The sequence below is a fragment of the Oncorhynchus masou genome, chromosome 9 (assembly GCF_036934945.1).
Source record: "Oncorhynchus masou masou isolate Uvic2021 chromosome 9, UVic_Omas_1.1, whole genome shotgun sequence".
In the NCBI taxonomy this organism is placed as follows: Eukaryota; Metazoa; Chordata; class Actinopteri; order Salmoniformes; family Salmonidae; genus Oncorhynchus; species Oncorhynchus masou.
The window spans coordinates 32,274,958-32,295,821 of record NC_088220.1 but is presented as its reverse complement, the minus strand read 5'-3'; the positions used below and the strand labels follow the sequence as shown (position 1 = coordinate 32,295,821).

The following is a 20,864-nucleotide window of genomic DNA, read 5'->3' as shown; positions in this document are numbered from 1 at the left end:
GCTTTACCTGCCTCTCAATTCCCCAGACAGTCAACCCGACAACACGCCCCTCAGGGAGAATCCCATCGGGGTCGGTGGAGACCTCAGAAGAACTGAAGAGACGAGATAAAGCATCCGGTTTGGTGTTTTTGAGCCCGGACGATAAGAAATAACAAACTCGAAACCGAAAAACAGAGCCCAACGAGCCTGACGCGCATTAAGTCGTTTGGCTGAACGGATGTACTCAAGGTTCCTATGGTCAGTCCAAACGACAAAAGGAACGGTCGCCCTCCAACCACTGTCGCCATTCGCCTAGGGCTAAGCGGATGGCGAGCAGTTCGCGATTACCAACATCATAGTTACGTTCTGACGGCGATAACCGATGAAAAAACGCGCAAGGATGGACCTTGCCGTCAGAGAGAGCGCTGAGAAAGAATGGCTCCCACGCCCACCTCTGACGCGTCAACCTCAACAACAAACTGTCTAGAGATGTCAGGTGTAACAAGAATAGGTGCGGATGTAAAACGATTCTTAAGAAGATCAAAAGCTCCCTGGGCGGAAACGGACCACTTAAAGCACGTCTTAACAGAAGTAAGGGCTGTGAGAGGAGCTGCCACCTGACCGAAATTACGGATGAAACGACGGTAGAAATTAGCGAAGCCCAGAAAGCGCTGCAGCTCGACGCGTGACTTAGGAACGGGCCAATCAATGACAGCCTGGACCTTAGCGGGATCCATCTTAATGCCCTCAGCGGAAATAACGGAACCGAGAAAAGGGACAGAGGCGGCATGAAAAGTGCACTTCTCAGCCTTCACATAAAGACAGTTCTCCAAAAGGCGCTGGAGGACGCGTCGCACGTGCTGAACATGAATCGAGAGAGACGGTGAAAAAATCAGGATATCGTCCATGTAAACGAAAACAAAAATGTTCAGCATGTCTCTCAGGACGTCGTTAACTAGTGCCTGAAAGACAGCTGGAGCGTTAACGAGGCCGAAAGGAAGAACCCGGTATTCAAAGTGCCCTAACGGAGTGTTAAACGCCGTCTTTCGTCCCCCTCCCTGATGCGCACGAGATGGTAGGCGTTACGAAGGTCCAATTTGGTGAAAAACCTGGCTCCCTGCAGGATCTCGAAGGCTGAAGACATAAGAGGAAGCGGATAACGATTCTTAACTGTTATGTCATTCAGCCCTCGATAATCCACGCATGGGCGCAGGGACCCGTCCTTCTTCTGAACAAAAAAGAACCCCGCCGGCGGGGGAGGAGGAGGAGACTATGGTACCGGCGTCGAGCGAAACCGACAAATAATCCTCGAGAGCCTTACGTTCGGGAGCCGACAGAGAGTATAATCTACCCCGGGGGAGAAGTTCCCGGAAGGAGATCAATACTACAGTCATACGACCGGTGTGGAGGGAGAGAAGTGGCCTTGGAACGACTGAACACCGTGCGCAGATCGTGATACTCCTCCGGCACCCCTGTTCGCCAGGCTCCTCCTGTGAAGAAGAAACAGAGGAAACAGGAGGGATAGCAGACATTAAACAGGTTACATGACAAGAAACATTCCAGGATAGGATAGTATTACTAGACCAATTAATAGAAGGGTTATGGCGCACTAGCCAGGGATGACCCAAAACAACAGGTGTAAAAGGTGAACGAAAAATTAAAAAGAAATGGTTTCGCTATGATTACCAGAGACAGTGAGGGTTAAAGGCAGCGTCTCACGCTGAATCTTGGGGAGAGAACTACCATCTAAAGCGAACAAGGCCCTGGGCTCCCCTAACTGTCTGAGAGGAATGTCATGTTCCCGAGCCCAGGTCTCGTCCATAAAACAGCCCTCCGCCCCAGAGTCTATCAAGGCACTGCAGGAAGCAGATGAACCGGGCCAGCGGAGATGGACCGGAAAGGTAGTGCGTGATCCAGAAGGAGAGGCCTGAGTAGTTGCGCTCACCAGTAGCCCTCCTCTTACTGATGAGCTCTGGCCTTTTACTGGACATGAGGTGACAAAATGACCAGCGGAGCCGCAGTAGAGACAGAGGCGATTGGTGATTCTCCGTTCCCTCTCCTTGGCCGAGATGCGAATACCCCCAGCTGCATAGGCTCAGCATCCGAGCCGGCGGAGGAGGGTGGCAGTGATGCGGCAGGTGGCAGTGATGTGGAGAGGGGAGCAACGGAGAACGTGAGCTCCTTTCCACGAGCTCGGCGACGAAGATCAAACCGTCGCTCTATGCGAATAGCGAGAGCTATTAAGGAGTCCAGACTGGAAGGAACCTCCCGGGAGAGGATCTCATCCTTAACCTCGACGTGGAGACCCTCCAGAAAACGAGCGAGCAAAGCCGGCTCGTTCCAGTCACTAGAGGCAGCGAGAGTGCGAAACTCAATAGAATAATCCGTTATGGATCTATTCCCCTGACATAGGGAAGACAGGGCCCTGGAAGCCTCCTCGCCAAAAAACAGAACGGTCAAAAACCCGTATCATCTCCTCCTTAAAGTCCTGATACTGGTTAATACACTCAGCCCTCGCCTCCCAGACTGCCGTGCCCCACTCATTTCCGGTAAGGAGAGAAATGACAGGCGATGCGGGCTGCGCTCCTGGAGTAGGTGTTGGGCTGGAGAGAGAACACCACATCACACTGAGTGAGGAATGAGCGGCACTCAGTGGGCTCCCAGAGTAACACGGCGGGTTTTGATCCTGGGCTCCGGAGACTCGGAAACCCTGGAAGTGGGCGGTGGATCGAGGTGGAGTTGGTGAACCCGTCTTGTGAGGTCGGAGACTTTGCCAGGGTCTCAACGGCATGTTGAGCAGCAGACAATTCCTCCTCGTGTCTGCCTAGCATCGTCCCTGGATCTCGACGGTGGAGTGAAAAGGGTCCGGAGCCGCTGGGTCCATTCTTGGTCTGATTCTTCTGTTATGAACTTGAGTGAAGACCCTCGGTTTTAACAGAAAAAAGAAGTTCTTTAATAAAAAACAGGAATGGCATAAATCCTCTTCCAACGTAGTCAATGGAACAAAAGAACGTAGTATAATGCAGGTTGCACCTGCCATGCAGACTCCGACAGGACAGGACAAGGTGGAAGCAAACGACAGCTTGCTTCTGGCATCAAAAAACACAAACAAGAATCAGACACTGAAAGTAGCAGGAACAGAGAAAGAAATAGAGACCTAATCAGAGGGGGAAGAGAGAACAGGTGGGGAAAGAGAGAATGAGCTAGTTAGGGGAAATGTAGAACAGCTGAGGGATGAGAGACAGAGAAGGTAACCTAAAAAGACCAGCAGAGAGAGAGAATGAAGAGAAAGGACAGGAACAGACATAACAAGACATGACACTATTTGGTTAACTAATTAACTAACTATTTAGCAGTCTTACGGCTTGGGGTATAAACTGTTCAGGTTCCTGTTGGTTCCAGACTTGCTGTGCGGTAGCAGAGAGAACAGTCTATGACTAGGGTGGCTGGAGTCTTTGACCATTTTTAGGGCCTTCCTCTGGCACCGCCTGGTATAGATGTCCTGAATGGCAGGGAGCTCGGGCCCAGTGATGTACTACTCGGCTGTACGCACCTCCCTCTGTAGCGCCTTGCGGTCGGATGCCAAGCAGTTGCCATACCAAGTGGTGATGCAGCCAGTCAAGATGCTCTCAATGGTGCAGCTGTAGAACTTTTAGAGGATCTGAGGACCCATGCCACACCTTTTCAGCCTCCTGAGGGGGAAGAGGCGTTGTCGTGCCCATTTCATGACTGTGTTGGTGTGTTATAGCTCCTTAGTGATGTGGACACCTAGGAACTTGAAGCTCACGACCCACTCCACTACAGCCCCGTCAATGTGAGCCCTGTCGATGACACGGTGTACAAGGATAGAACAGCCCACATCCACCATGCTTGACAGATCCTCTAATTATAACATTTCTCCTCCTCATCTCCTTTCCTCTCTCTCCTGTCCCCTTCTCCCCTCTCCTTTCTTCTCTCTGGTCTCTTGTCCGCTCCTCTCCTCCCGTTAAAGGAGTGACACTATGGCAACAGTGAATCATCATCCCCTCGAACAGCCAGCCAATGAAACACAGAGTTTGAGTCTAATAAAAAAATGAATCACCTCTTTTGCAAGGCAACAACCAGTGGTGTTCCAAAACTTAATTCACATCAGGAAGTACCTGTCTGTCACGCCCTGGCCTTAGTTATCTTTGTTTTCTTTATTATTTTGGTTAGGTCAGGGTGTGACATGGGGGATTTGTGTTTTACCTGATCTAGGGGTTTTGTATGTTTATGGGGCTGGTTCCTTTCTACGTAGTTTGTATATCTATGGTTGCCTAGATTGGTTCTCAATTAGAGGCCGCTGTCTATCGTTGTCTCTGATTGGGAACCATATTTAGGCAGCCATATTCTGTGGGTACTTTGTGGGTGGTTGTCTTCTGTCTTTGTGTCATTGCACCAGATAGGACTGTTTCGGTTTTCACTTTTGTTGTTTTGTATTTTGTAGTGTTCTCCTTTTTTTGTATATATTAAAGATGTTGAACACTAACCACGTTGCATTTTGGTCCTCCTCTCCTTCAGCGGAAGAAAAATGTTTCACTGTCGCTCCACACAGGGTAGCTGCATGGTATTACTATGACAGGGTAGCCACATGGTCTGCCATGACAGGGTAGCCACATGGTACTGCCATGACAGGGTAGCCACATGGTAATGCCATGACAGGGTAGCCACATGGTACTGCCATGACAGGGTAGCCACATGGTAATGCCATGACAGGGTAGCCACATAGTACTGCCATGACAGGGTAGCCACATGGTACTGTCATGACAGGGTAGCCACATGGTAATGCCATGACAGGGTAGCCACATGGTACTGCCATGACAGGGTAGCCACATGGTAATGCCATGACAGGGTAGCCACATGGTACTGCCATGACAGGGTAGCCACATGGTACTGCCATGACAGGGTTGCCACATGGTACTGCCATGACAGGGTAGCCACATGGTACTGCCATGACAGGGTAGCCACATGGTAATGCCATGACAGGGTAGCCACATGGTACTGCCATGACAGGGTAGCCACATGGTAATGCCATGGCAGTGTAGCCACATGGTAATGCCATGACAGGGTAGCCACATGGTACTGCCATGACAGGGTAGCCACATGGTAATGCCATGACAGGGCAGCCTTATGGTATTGCAATGACAGGGTGGACACATGGTACTATTATGACAGGGCAGTCTTATGGTAATGCAATGACAGGGTAGACACATGGTACTATTATGACAGGGCAGTCTTATGGTAATGCAATGACAGGGTGGACACATGGTACTATTATGACAGGGCAGTCTTATGGTAATGCAATGACAGGGTAGACACATGGTACTGTTATGACAGGGTAGCCACACAGTAATGCCATGACAGGGTAGGCACATGGTAATGCCATGACAGGGTATCCACGTGGTAATGCCATGATAGGGTAGCCACATGGTAACGCCATGACAGGGTAGCCTTATGGTAATGCCATGACAGGGTAGCCACATGGTAATGCCATGACAGGGTAGCCTTATGGTAATATCATGACAAGGTAGCCACATGGTACTGCCATGACAGGGTAGTTTCATGGTAATGCCATGACAGGGTAGCCACATGGTAATGCCACAGAACAAGGGCATTTGAGATGATAATGTGTGTGTTGTTGCTGCCAATGCCCTTTAAGGCACTCCACAGACCTTTTAACAGCAGGCTGTCTGACTGGCACAATGCACGCAACATAATGATTCCTTTAGTTCTGTACACTAGAGCAGACGTACAGGAAGCTGTAAAAAATTACATTATTTGATTGTACTCTGAAAGTGAAAGTGAATTGGCGTTATATCAGAATATGAACTGAAGTCACGGTGTTCTGATTAAAGCCTTATGACAATGCATTTAGTTTATAGTGCCTGGTAGTATGTGTGTGTCGGTGTGTCTTCATACATCAATGATTAACCCATAAAGAGACCTGAGGCCAGCTGCGCAGTCCTCTGTTATAATTAGAGGATCTGTCAGAGTGGACGTGGGCTGTTCTCTCCTTGTACACTGTGAGTTCACTACGAGTCAGGTGAGTCACAACGACTGTCACTCTGCCACAGTGACAGTAAAACACCACAGGCCTTTTCCTTTAACCCCCACCCCTACTCTCTCACACACACACACACACACACACACACACACACACACACACACACACACACACACACACACACACACACACACACACACACACACACACTCATGCAAGCATGCACATAACGTTATATTAGCAGTATTACTGCAAAAACAACTGTAACCGTCCATCACGACACACGCAAGCACGTCTCTAATTTCAACCTCCCCTCACACAGAGAGAGGAATCCTGCACACAAAATCTAGAGAGTAGGTGGAACCCCACCACCTGAAGGCATCATGCTCTTTTAATGAAAGTGACCCACAAGCCTTCAGGACTGCTTTCTCCAACCCCTTCCCACACACACCCCTTTCATTCCCCACATTTGCACGATTAGTCATACTTGGCCAGTAGACCCCCTCATTCTCTGTGTAAGGGGGCTGAGTCACACTCCCTCCGGTAGAGCTTCTAAAAAACCTATAACCCCATATTCTAACTCCCCCACACATTCTAACCTTTGACCCCACAGTAAACACGTCACTTCCTGTTAGAGATCACCTGCTGTACTGTATATTATTATTTTTCTCTCTCTCTCTCTCTCTCTCTCTTTCCATATCCTGTCAGCAGCCTACTGCCCCATTTCTCTCTGTCTGTTAGGACAGTGACTGGAAGGAATCTGCCTGCCCACCACAAAGCGTCTCTTTAACACTTTGGGTTTCACTGTGGTCTCAGTGGTTCCTACAGTATGTGTGGTCTGTTGTCCACACTATGGTTTGTTTGATACATATCAGTTGAAATCCTCCACTTAAAGTCATTGTTTGCCCAAATTTCAAAATGACATATTGGTGTCCTGTTAGCAGTCTACTATGGACAAGTTTTGACAGCAATCCATGCTTTTGTTTTGTTTACCTGATTTACTGTTTCAAATACAAACTTTTTGGCATTATGGGCACAAATCCAATGCAAGTCAATGGTTCTGTTGGTTCACTTTATGTCCAAATCCTCTATAAGTAACTTAATTGATTTGCACAATCTTTTTTTTAAAGATACTTCAGGAGTCCATAGATTGCTTACAGGGTAAGGAAACAAAAATGTTTTTTTGTCATTTGGGCGAACTAGCCCTTTAATGAAAAAGGATAGAGGAATCCATTTTGTTTGCATACAAAAACCTACAATTGCAGTTCTTGCATAGTAACATCAACATTCCCAAGAAGTCGGTAATCCAATAGGACAGGGTCTTGGTTTCAACCAGAAGGAACAATGTTTACATTCCTTATTCCCCCTGCAACAGAGAGAGGTGGAGATCGGCTGTATGGATAGAGTGACTCAGATTTGAAGGTTTAGTCCCTCATATTACTAACTCCCGCTCAGTCTGAGGACAAGACTGTTACATTGAACTATATCGCCCCCTTGTGCCATTTTAGTAAACTGCAGAGGAAGAGGTGCGATGCAGTCAGTAGACAAAGAAAAAGAAAGAGAGAGAGCGTGTGTGTGTGTGTGTGTGTGTGTGTGTGTGTGTGTGTGTGTGTGTGTGTGTGTGTGTGTGTGTGTGTGTTTGTGTGTTTGTGTACGTGTGCGTGTGTGAATGCGTGTGTGTGTATATGCGTGTGTGTGTTGCTCAGCAGAAGGAAAGGTCAGACAGACTCAGAGACCGTGCTGAGCAGCATACAGAATAGAGGAAGAGGAAGATGAGAAGGAGGAAGAAGAACCATACAGCTGGAAACTCAGCCAAGAATCCTAAAGTAGAAGATGGGGGGGATAGGAGACACAGGCCAGCCAACGGGAGGGAGATTTGAAGTGAATTAAAACAGTTCTTGTGTCAACATGATCTAGCCATATGTTTCTAGGCTGGTGCAACTCAATGTAATGCACAATATGCAAGTAAGTGCTTAGCGAGATGGGAATTAACACACTATCTCTCTGTCTCTCCCTGTTAACACACACTATCTCTCTGTCTCTCCCTGTCTCTGTTTCTGTCTCTCTCTCTCTCTCTCTCTCTCTCTCTCTCTCTCTCTCTCCAATTCAAGGCTTTATTGGCATGGGAAACATATCTTAACATTGCCAAAGCAAGTGAAGTAGATAATAAAGAAAAGTGATAAACAATATACAATAAAAATGAACAGTAAACATTATACTCACAGAAGTTCCAATAGAATAAAGACATTTCAAATGTCATTATGTCTATATACAGTGTTGTAAGGATGTGCAAATAATGATACTACCAAAGGGAAAATAAATAAACATAAATATGGGTTGTATTTACAATAGTGCTTGTCCTTCACTGGTTGCCCTTTTCTTGTGGTAACAGGTCACACATCTTGCTGCTGTGATGGCACACTGTGGTATTTCACCCAATAGATATGAGAGTATATCAAAATTGGGTTTGTTTTGAAATTCTTTGTGGGTCTGTGTCTCTAATATGGTCATTCATTTGACAGGAGGTTAGGAAGTAAGTGGAGCTCAGTTTCCACCTCATTTTGTGGGCAGTGAGCACATAGCCTGTCTTCTCTTGAGAGCCAGGTCTGCCTACGGTGGCCTTTCTCAACAGCAAGGCTATGCTCACTGAGTCTGTACATAGTCAGAGTTTGGGTCAGTCACAGTGGTCAGGTATTCTGCCACTGTGTACTCTCTGTTTAGGGCCAAATAGCATTCTAGTTTGCTCTGTTTTTTGTTAATTATTTCCAATGTGTCAAGTAATTATCTTTTTGTTTTCTCATGATTTGGTTGGGTGTAATTGTGTTGCTGTCCTAGGGCTCTGTGGGGCTTGTTTGTGTCTGTGAACAGAGCCCCAGGACCAACTTGCTTAGGAGACTCTTCTCCAGGTTAATCTCTATGTAGGTGATGGCTTTGTTTCCTTTTAAGTGGTTATAGAATTTGGATTTTGATAATTAGCGGGTAATGGCCTAATTCATCTCCCCCTCCTTCTCTCTCCCTCTCTCTTCCCCCCTCTCTCTGTTGGGCAGTGTTCCTGGTCATGTGCAGTAGCGTTGGGATGCTCTCTTCCTGTCTACACTCTAGGCTGCTAGCCAGGACTCTGGCAGTGCTCACTCACATGTATGTCTGAGAACATTAGCCTCTGGTACACAGCCAATATCCTGGCAACAGTGTGTGTGTGTTTGTCTCAATGGAAAGGGTATCTGTTGGCTTCACAGCTTGAGTAACCCTGGTGTGAATCATCTGTAGTAATAGAGCTATTCTGCCCAGCGTATTTGAGGCTTAAATTATGCCAGTGCACGCACAGACAGACAGACAGACAGACAGACAGACAGACAGACAGACAGACAGACAGACACACAGACACACAGACAGAGAGAGAGACAGAGAGAGAGAGAGATAGAGAGAGGCACAGAGAGAGAGATAGAGAGAGGCACAGAGAGAGAGAGAGAGAGGCACAGAGAGAGAGAGGCACAGAGAGAGAGAGAGAGAGAGAGAGAGAGAGAGAGCACAGAGAGGCACAGAGAGAGAGAGAGAGAGAGAGAGAGGAGAGAGAGGCACAGAGAGAGAGACAGAGAGAGAGAGGCACAGAGAGAGAGAGAGATAGATATAGAGAGGCACAGAGAGTGAGAGAGATATAGAGAGGCACAGAGTGAGAGAGATATAGAGAGGCACAGAGAGTGAGAGAGATATAGAGAGGCACAGAGAGAGGCACAGAGAGAGAGAGGCAAAGAGAGAGAGAGAGAGACACAGAGAAACAGATTCTGCACATGGGGAGGAAACCATTTTAGAAACAACCAATGCCTTCACCAAGTGAAAATAAGATCCTGTATCCCTTGTATTGTACAAATAGTGGTATACATGATACAAAAGTAGGATCTCTGATTTTTTTTAAATCTATTTTTATTGTTCTATTAAATCGGATATCAGGTTCTCCAGGGCATAATTTCAAAACATTCACTTGTCCTGAACATACATGTTTTAAAAAATATATAAAATATAAAACAACACATTAATGTTGGTTGTCATGTGTTTAAGGACATCATGTTTCACAGGCATCTGTCGATTGAGTATGAGTTTACTGTTCTGATAGTGCAAGGGGAGTGCTTGTCTTACTCAGACTATACAACACATCAATTAACACTCACTGATCTGTCTTCATTTCCTAAAATATAGAAATAACTATAGGGAGCCTTAGGCTTCATTAATGTGTGTCGTATAGTCTGATCCTGAATGATCTGGAGAAAACTGAGTATCCAGTGTTGTCTGAGGTGTAGCAGTCAGTGACTATGGCTAATGCTAATGCTAGAGGTGACAATGGTTAAGGCAAGCAAAGACTTTGACCTAATGCTAGCTGGGATTTTGGCTAATGCTAGCTTTAAAAATGACTAATGCTAGCTGTGATTGTGGCTAAATCTAGCTGTGATTGTGGCTAAATCTAGCTGTGACAGTGGCTAACGCTAGCTGCGACTGTGGCTAACGCTAGCTGTGATGGTGGCTAAATCTAGCTGCGACTGTGGCTAACGCGAGCTGTGATTGTGGCTAAATCTAGCTGCGACTGTGGCTAACGCTAGCTGTGATTGTGGCTAATGCTATCTGTAACGATGACTAAAGCTAGCTGTGATTGCTGCCAAAGATAGTTATACTCCAAGCTTACAGGGATTCCCTGGCTCTGCCGCATCTCATCAACAATAAAAGCTGTTGCATTTCTAAGAGGCTGGGCTCCCACTGCAGACTGGAGCCAGAGTGTAGGGGTTACAGAGATGGATTACCTGCAAATCTCACACAGGGAGACACACACACACAGCCACAGCCTCACCTCCCTGCCTGCCTGGCCATTCCATTTCAAATGCTTGAGTGAGGAGAGAGGAGCGAGTATTCAGGCGGTTTGAATTGGTAATGTGAAATGTGAGAGCAGAGCAGGGCTAAGCCTGCCTAGATAAGGACAGCAGGATGGGGGAGTCATAATAATTTATTCTATGAAACGGTGCAATAGAGGCCATCGGTGTGGGGATATGGTGTGAAGGAGAGTCAGTGTTCCGCTGGGATCACCTCCAGGATGATCTGGACAGATCTGTTGAAGGAATCTGGAGACAGAGCAAAACACATAGTAAAACTGTTATGATACCATTTTACAGTACCCTCCATAGTTATTGGGACAGTGAAGCATGGTTTCTTCTTTTAGCTCTATACTTCAAAACGTTGGATTTGTAATCAAACAATGACTACGAGGAGAAAGGGCAGACTGTCAGCTTTCATTTGAAGTTTTTTTCATCCACATTGAGTGAACTATTTAGAAAGTAAAGGACGTTTTGTAAATGATCCACCCCTCATTTTCGGGGAGCAACAGTGTTGGGACAAATTCTCTTATATGTGTATTAAAGTAGTACAACGTTATATTTGGTCCGTTATGCATAGATATTCATAGATATTCATAGATATTCATAGCACGCTATGACTACATCAAGCGTGTGACTCTACAAATGTCTTCATTGCATTTGCTGTTTGTTTGTAAATATTAGTAGAATATGTTTCGAAACACTTCTCCGTGAATGTGGATGTTACCATGATTACGTAGAATGCTGAATGAATCGTGAATAATTATGAGTGAGAAAGTTATAGATGCACAAATACCAAGTGAATCTGTCCCGTTTACTTTTGCTCCTCTAAAATGGGAGACTATGTACAAAAAGTACTGTACTTTCTTAACAGGTCCCCCGATATGGATGAAAATACATTCAAATTACAGCTGACAGTCTGCACTTTAACTTCTGGAGTTTGGAGCCAAAAGAAACAAAACGCTTCACTGTCCCAATAATTATGCAGCGTTAGGACAATATTATTTCCAAAGTGTCAACATAGACACATTGTTGGGATTCATGCTGCAATTTTGATAGGATGCCATGCTGAAAATTGATTGGAAATTGATTACATGTGGTAAACTATGCGTGGATAGTTTAATGGTCCACTGCCCCTCCAATTAATCCCTTGAGTTGAACAATTGCTTTATAAAGATTAATCAATGCTGTCCATGTGCCAGTAGTATGTATGATTTTCACAGTGATGTCTAGTAAATGCATTTAAATGCCTTCTAAGTGAAGGTAGCGTGTTACCTAAACCATCCTGTAGCCACTTGGGTCTGCGGTCAAACACAATGAAAATATAGTAGGCTGGGATTCCTGTCAGGGAGATGGCGAATCCTATCCCTGTGTTGACGGGGTCGGAGTAGAGAGAGAGGAACACCATGAAGAAACAGGTGAATGAGAAAATGGCTGGAATGAAAAGAGGAACCTGGAGAGACAAGACAAAGAAGTGCAGAGTCAAGGATGTAGATAGTAAAGTATTCAGTAGTTGTTTTGAGTAAGACAGCCATTAGACAGACTCATATTCTGTCCATGTGATTGTCTGCACTTCTACCACTCCCGTGTTTATATGCTAAATTGTAATTATTTTGCCAGTATTGGCCTATTTATTGGCCTACCTCCCTAATCTTACTACATTCGCACACACTGTATATAGACTTTTCTATTGTGTTATTGACTGTATGTTTGTTTATCCCATGTGTTACTCTGTGTTGTTTGTGTCGCACTGCTTTGCTCTATCTCGGCCAGGTCGCAGTTGTAAATGGAGATCTTGTTCTCAACAAGCCTACCTGGTTAATTAAAGGTTAAATAAATTCAATTAAATTAAAAATGTGCGCAAGATGCTTGCATATCGGTGTGTGTGTGTGTGTGTGTGTGTGTGTGTGTGTGTGTGTGTGTGTGTGTGTGTGTGTGTGTGTGTGTGTGTGTGTGTGTGTGTGTGTGTGTGTGTGTGTGTGTGTGTGTGTGTGCGTGCGCGCGCATAAGCACTTTGTGACAATTGCTGATGTAAAAAGGGCTTTATAGATACATTTGATGGTTGACGTGTGTTGGCCTGACCTTGAAAGGGCGTGGCATGTCAGGGCGTGTGTATCTCATGTAGATGAGGCCCAGCACAGCCACGCCAATGAAGAGCCAGCGAAGGAAGCTCATGAAGTTCAACAGACTGTAGATGTCTCCCACAAACAGCTGGAACACCGTCATAGGGTACTGTAAACACACACAGAGAAAGAATGGACACTCCGACACACAATCACACATACACACACACACAGAGAAAGAATGGACACTCCGACACACAATCACACATACACACACACACAGAGAGAGAGATAGAGAGAGAGAAACAAACAGACAAACGGATCCAATGAGGAAGTGGCAGAGATGCTGACACAAAGCATGGGAATGCAATGTTTTAATTGTGGACCCTGTAGAGCAGGTCCTCATAAAGGCAGAAAAGAGCGATATGTGTGTATGAACAAAACAAAACAAAAAAAAAACATTTATCTGACCAGAACGAGGACGGCTGCCAAAGGAGTGTGTCTGCGGACGTGGATCATGGACAGAACCTCAGGGAGATGGCCCTCGCGTGATGCCACGTAGAACATTCTAGAATGACCAACACAATCACACAATCTTCAAGATGAAATGAGAAATACCTTCAACAACAACACTTCATCATCGTCTTTGTAAGCGGTGTCTGACAAAATTCAATATATGAAAACTACACATGAAAGTCAACTACTGACAGTCATAGCTGACCTTCACACAGAAATGCAATGTCAGTTATTGTGTTTTCACTATACCACTATACCACACATCTAAACTTCTGCTTAACAGGGTTTGGCAGTTGAAAAAAAAAGATAAGATTAGATTCCTCTCACACAGTCCTCAAGCATTGTGTTGGGAAGGGAAGGCAATTTTTCATTCTCCTTGGCAGGAGAATCTAGCGAAGGCTGCGGTGTGACACCTGAGTTGACGCAGCCCACCTTGAGAAAGCGAACAAGCAGCCATTCATCGAACCAAAGCACGACAAGGCTACAAATACCGGCACCGCCACCGAAAAGTTCCCCATCATCTTCCCTGCAAACGTCTGCAGGAAAAACAGACGAGAGAGAGAGAGAGAGAGAGAGAGAGAGAGAGAGAGAGAGAGAGAGAGAGAGAGAGAGAGACAGAGAGAGAGAGAGAGAGAGAGAGAGAGACAGAGAGAGAGAGAGAGAGAGAGAGAGAGAGAGAGAGAGAGAGAGAGAGAGAGAGAGAGAGACAGAGAGAGAGAGAGAGAGAGAGAGAGAGAGACAGAGAGACAGAGAGAGAGAGAGAGAGAGAGAGAGAGAGAGAGAGAGAGAGAGAGAGAGAAAGAGAGAGAGAGAGAGAGAGAGAAAGAGAGAGAGAGAGAGAGAGAGAGAGAGAGAGAGAGAGAGAGAGAGAGAGAGAGAGAGAGAGAGAGAGAGAGAGAGAGAGAGAGAGAGAGAGAGAGAGAGAGAGAGAGAGAGAGAGGGAGAAAGAGAAAAAAAGACAGAGAGAGATACAGAGACAGAGAGAGAACCAAACAAGGACAAAGAGATGCAGAAAAATATCCTCAATTCAATTATTATCTAATTATTAACGAACATGCACATAGCTCCAATGCTCTCACACTTTCCTTAAGAGCAACATCACAGACCTGTAAAACCGTAAGGGAACTAACACCATTGGAAAGATCTGATCAGATCAGAGCCCTTTTAGTGAATAACCCTCCCCCTTCTCCAAACAGGTCCGAGATCAGTATACAGTCTCTGTCTATGACTATGTTATTAAGACTGCAAGATGATTTAATTATCATTGAGAGGAATGGACTGTGTGGAATCACATAAGGCCATACTGGGAAGCAGAGGTGTTGGGCTTGGAGGTCTACTAATTAGAGTTTAGAGTGCAGGAGAGCAACACCACAGACACCATCAGGGCCTGATGAAGCGCTGATGAATGAGGTGTGCGACTGCAGTCAATGTGCCTCAAGTGTATCAATACATCACACACAGAAATACATAGGACTCTTATGTTAACGCCAGCCAATAGTGGTGGGTGGTTTTAGGATCAGTGTCGATCAAATCGGCCAATAGGCAGCGAGCTTGTTGGATGCCTTACCACGGCGACGGCTTGCGATGCCAACAGCTCCTCTGCTGACATCACAGTGTAGTATGCCACGTTTGTCAACACGTAGCAGAAAGTGACTATCGTCATGGAGATACAGATGGCCAATGGGACAGTCCTGGGAATATGTAAACATTTGAGAACAACAATCTTACGATCAGGCAAACCTACTGTGCGAGAACAAGATATGGAATGAGGAGGATGAACTCACTTTTCTGGATTCTCTACTTCCTCGGTTACAAAGTTCAGATAAAACCTGCCGGCAGAAAGTTGGAGCTTTACAACAATATCACGGGGCAATACTGTACCTTACAAGAGCTCATACATGCTCACGGCAAGTAATAATGCATTACACTAGTTGGCTTCATGAAAAGGGTAGAATAAGATATTAAAGCTAGTTACGTTAGAAGAAGTCCATACATACCACCCAGCATAGGCGTACATCCCAGAGTAGAAGGCCAGAGGAAGGCCTGTGAGCTTGATATTACTGACCTCAAATGCATTCTCAAAGTTCTTTGTCTCCCCTGCACATAAACACAAAGAAGGAATTACACGTTCACCAAAGAATATCAAAACTCGTTGAGTGTTTGACAAGGTATACACATCTTTCTCGGTAGTTGCAGCCATAAGAACATTCCAGTACAATTCACACATACTGTATGTAGTGTGTTCCTCTTTAATGGAACACACTTGCAACGAGGCAGATAATAACCCTCTTAAAGCTGAAATGACTGATGTTCAATGATCATTGGTATGGCAGAACACCAAGCCTACAGACACTTTGTAGCTATTATGTACCGAGCTTGTAATGTGTCATGTTGATAGTACAGCTACTCTGTAGCCAATAAACACCAAGCATGTTAAAGTATAGCTATTTTGGTCAAGCGGGGGTGATCTGTGGAATGTTCCAGTAACAAACGTAACGCTATGCACCACAACATTTTTCAGGCTTTCAGGGATTTCAACATTTTTGAGGAGTCATGAAAGAGTGTGGGATTCAATGTGATGTAAACATTAACATGCTATTTCTTTGGTTTTAAACCAGTGTCACATATGTGACTCGTTTCAGGAAACATGGCGCATGTCGCACGTCACTACTTCACAGGAGAGGCATTTTATAGTAAATATGTATTTTTATTGAAAAATGTGTATTGGGACAGAAATGATTCTGGAACATGTGAACTTTCATGTGCTTTAACCTCTCTTGGGTAGGGGGCAGTATTTTTACATCTGGATGAAAAGCGTGCCCAAAGTAAACTGCCTGTTACTCAGGCCCAGAAGCTAGGACATGCATATAATTGGTAGATATGGATAGAAAACACTCTACATTTTCTAAAACTGTTACAATTATGTCACAGAACTGATATGGTAGGCGAAACCCCGAGGACAAACCATCCCAAAAAAACACATTTTTCAGCCTACCTCTATTTTCAATGGCTATCACTTTTATTTCTGGCTCATTTTTCCAAAAAACAGCATGAAACTCTTTCTAAAGACTGTTGTCATCTAGTTCCGTAGGAACTGCAATCTGGGAGGAGTTTGCCTTATAATAAAAGTGACAGCCATTGAAAACAGTGGTAGGCTGACCATTTTTTGGGAGTGGATGGTTTGTCCTCGGGGTTTCGCCTGCCATGTCAGTTCTGTTATACTCACAGACATAATTTTAACAGTTTTAGAAACTGTATAGTGTTTTCTATCAATATCTACCAATTATATGCATATCCTAGCTTCTGGGGCCTGAGTAACAGGTTGTTTATTTTGGGCACGCTTTTCATCTGGACGTGAAAATACTGCCCCCTACCAAAGAGGGGTTAAATTACGAGCCCAGTTGGTTTAGCAACGGAAAAAGGAAGGAACCTTCCCGTTAGCCATGATTGGCTGAGATAATGGATAGGCTGGACATGCCGGGAGATGAGTTTGGATTGATCTGCCATGTAGCATGCTCATTATTTGTTGATAGTCCTTTCCATCTTGACATTTTTAAAGATATACATAAAAATGTTTTGCTACTTTTTTCAACAACATTAATGCCCTGAATTTAGCAGGCACTATCAACAGATCAGTTGGAAAAAAAGTGAATGGCTATCTACTCCACACACCATGATCAGTGTGAACTGGAGTGACTTGACACAACACTGTCCAAACAAGGTGTAGCTACAGACAAAACAGAGTTAAATGCCTGTGATATGTGATTATCCCAGCTAGCTATCTTAAGATGAATGCACTAACTGTAGGTCGCTCTTGATAAGAGCATCTGCTAAATGGTCAAAATGTCAAATGTAAAAATGACAATGTTTGCATTGGTAGTAGTATGGGTTGGGTTTATCCCGGTTCATTGTTTAGCTAGCTAGCTAGATGATTACATGACCCATCAAGTAAGCCAGGTGTGTCTCAGGGTGAGTACGGTCATCTACAGTATTCCATGAACATGTGTACATGTCGAGACAATAGTTTAAATAAGTATATAATTATAAAATATTTGTATCTGTTTTTGATATTGCTACTATTCAAGTAACAATTTCAATGTACCGTGTACACCTTCTGTATCCTTTCTATAGTTTGTGTTTACTAGAGGCAGTAATGTGAAGGACAATATGACCTGCACCAAAGTCAGTTTAAGACCTAAGACTACAGTACATAAAGTGTTTTTTTACCTGGAGTTTTTCCTTATTGTAGGCTACGACTTTTACCACTTTTAGTCTTGAAATCTATATTTGTTTACTAAATTACTCACTCTGTTTAGCACATGGCATCACATGTGAATCTTTAAAGTGATGGATGGGGCTAAGGCTTAAGAGGGTGTGAATGATGCTGAATGTGTGGAGACAAAGAAGAGCTCTCCAGTAGGTGTACGAAAACAGTCAAGGTCCATTTTCTCAAAAGTGGGGTTACAAGTTGACTTTCAAAACAGAATGACATTGTTCCTCAACTGCAGTGTATGATATACCATCTTCAAGAGTCTCTTATAAAATGTTTTTAAAAAACACCATTTCAAATGTTGCTACACAAGACAGAATCGAGGCGGTCGGTCACATATGACGATGGTGTTGATTGTAATGATCATGGTGATGATGGTGATGATGATGACGATGATAACGAAGGCTTACCTTTGAAGAGCATATAGAGGCCAGGTATGATGATGATGGCGATGGCCAGCAGCTTGCTAAAGGTGAGGAAGATCTGAATCCTGTTTGTCCAGCTCGTACTCATACTGTTGAGATACATCACTGATGCTGTGGAGCAGGAATACACATGAACACACACACACACTTTGTGAGACTGCCTGGTACCTTACAGTCACTTGAACCATCTCACTGATAAGCACAAAAATCCTATAGTCCAATGTTTGTTCAATTCAATATAGTGTAAAAATAAAATATATATATATATAATAATGCTGTAGGCATTATTACTCAAACATACTTATTCCTATAGAGGTGGCCAGTTTGATAGCAATCTCGGGCACTCCACACGGCATGAATATGGGTTCCAGGATATATTGTCCAAAGGCCAGGGATATCACTGCCAACCCTGCAGGTCTAGAACAGACAACACTGTCACACGCAGACTCAAAAACGCTGAACCAAACATACACGTTTACCAAACAAACACAGTGACAGGAAACGCTGACCCACAAAGCTGTGCGATCTGGGGCATCATTCACTGTTCAGAGTGTTGGGGAGCATGTGACCTGCTACTGACACGAACCTGTCTTACCCAACCTCACAACTGTTTATTAGCTTCCCCTGACACTAACGGTCTATAACAGTCAAATAACTATAGTTACTGATATTCAGTGGATCAGTTGAGGAAATTACAGTAAAATATCCAGGGAATACTTAAGCAATAAGGCCTGAGGGGGTGTGGTATATGGCCAATATACCACGGCTAAGCTCTGTTCTTAGGCACGACTCAATGTGAAATGCCTTGATTACAACCCTTAGCCATGGTATATTGGCCATATATCACCAACCTGGTATATTGCCAATAATCTAATAACTGTTGCACAGTCTGTGGGTTGATCCCCAGAATGCTGTTAATTTCCCATAGACTCAAAACCATACACCCCCCCCCTCCCCTGGCCTGGGTTAACCTGAGGTACAGTATTAGTATAGCAGGTTTGTTTACACTGCTCTACTACCACGGGTATCAACGGACCAGGATGGGATCCAAAAGGCTTTGCTATCTTTACAATGCTGAGATATATACACTAGGCCTATCCCCGTCTCTCTCTCACACACAGGTAGTATAGAGTGATATACACATGCCTTGTTGCAAGTATCTATCCCCCTTCCTGCTGCTGTCTCTGTCTCACACACACACACACACACCTACCTGATGGCGATGAGGTCAGCCCAGAGGCGTATGAAGGCCATCTGTGGTCCAAAGGCCTCCAGGATATAGGTATAATGTCCCCCGGACTTCTGGATACTGGTTCCCAGCTCTGCGTAGGACAGGGCCCCTGGGAAATGAAAAAGGGAAAGGTTTAGGACAGGGGAGTGGCTAGCCAGCTATAAAATATTGGCAGCATCAGCAACAGCAGAATACTGACTATAAGAGGAAAATATGATTCATTGTATTCATAATCATGTGTGTGTGGCGAGAGATTTGATTTGATTTGATTTTGAGAGAGAGAGAGAGAGAGAGAGAGAGAGAGAGAGAGAGAGAGAGAGAGGGGGTTAGCATAAAGGGTAATTGCTGTTTCAGCAGTTAGATGGATAGTTAGAAGGCAGTAGCTACGGTAAGGCTTCTGTAATAGCAGTAATATAATGAAATAATACAAGAGTAGAAGCGGAAGCTTTTCCATAGCAGCAGACAGTTAGCAAAGTTTATCCACCCCCCTAAGCTTTCATTCACACTCATCATCTCAAGAAAAGCTGTTTTACAAGTTTAGCACTTTGTTTTGGGATGCATCAACTCCAGTGTCTTCAGGGATGGGGAAGCAGGGGAGTTGTAACCCAATGGGCTGAACAGCAATAAAAACACAAAATCTCCATCCTCCATAGCTTCAGTTCGCATGCATCATAAAACCACTCAGCACACCTTTACTCAGGTATGTCTCCTCGCTTCTGGCGACAACTACGTGTGACTCACCAAACAGGGACAGCACTCCGCAGGCAATCCACACCACCAGAGACATTCCAACACTCCCAGAGTTCTTCAGGATTCCCTTGGGAGAGATGAAGATTCCCGCTCCGATGATGGTACCGATGATGATGGAGATTCCCCGAAGCAGGGTCACCTTCTTCCTCAACTCTACCTTTCCGTTCGGAGCATCAGGCTCCTCTTTTGAGGCAGGGGTATCCCCCGGGTGCCCTCCATTTTGGGGGTGTTGTTCACCCCAGTCCCCTCACCATTAACTGACCTCCTGGTCATCCTTGTACTCTCTCTCTCTCACACACACACACACACACACACACACACACACACACACACACACACACACACACAAGCACACACTCTCTCCAACACACAATGTGTCACTCACACTCCTCACCTTTCTGGCACTTTGGGTCCCAAAACAACCTAAGGTTTTTCTGTCCGTCTGTAGTGAACTACTGTTGAGAATACAGAAGAGCAGGTTACTCAGACAGAGCAGTCTGTTACTGGTCCTGCTGTGCAAAGAACTTCTACCACTGGGAATTAGACCAAACCTCTTGGGAATGGCCTCTCCCACTCTCTCCCTCTCTCTCTTAGACACACAGACACTCACACGCACAGGCACAGACACACACACACTCTAATCTCGCTCTAAAGCCCCACTCATTCAGTCGCTTTCTCTCTCTCTCTCTTTTACTCTCCCACTTGCTGCCTCTAACACTTTTTTTCTCTCTCGCCCTCTTTTGTCTATCTCT

At 44.9% G+C, this 20,864-nt stretch overlaps 1 protein-coding gene across 1 annotated transcript; it reads right to left on the bottom strand.

Annotated features, from left to right (window-relative positions):
* Nucleotides 1-9,915: 9,915 nt before the first annotated feature.
* Nucleotides 9,916-20,779, bottom strand: LOC135545887 (cystine/glutamate transporter-like). The gene is given in 13 exon segments (XM_064973843.1): nt 9,916-11,106; nt 12,133-12,310; nt 12,940-13,089; nt 13,392-13,488; nt 13,869-13,972; nt 15,004-15,127; nt 15,221-15,265; nt 15,434-15,533; nt 18,117-18,242; nt 18,433-18,548; nt 19,345-19,471; nt 20,104-20,337; nt 20,340-20,779. Coding segments are annotated over 13 exon segments (1,503 nt in total). The 5' UTR covers nt 20,386-20,779; the 3' UTR covers nt 9,916-11,050.
* Nucleotides 20,780-20,864: the final 85 nt, after the last annotated feature.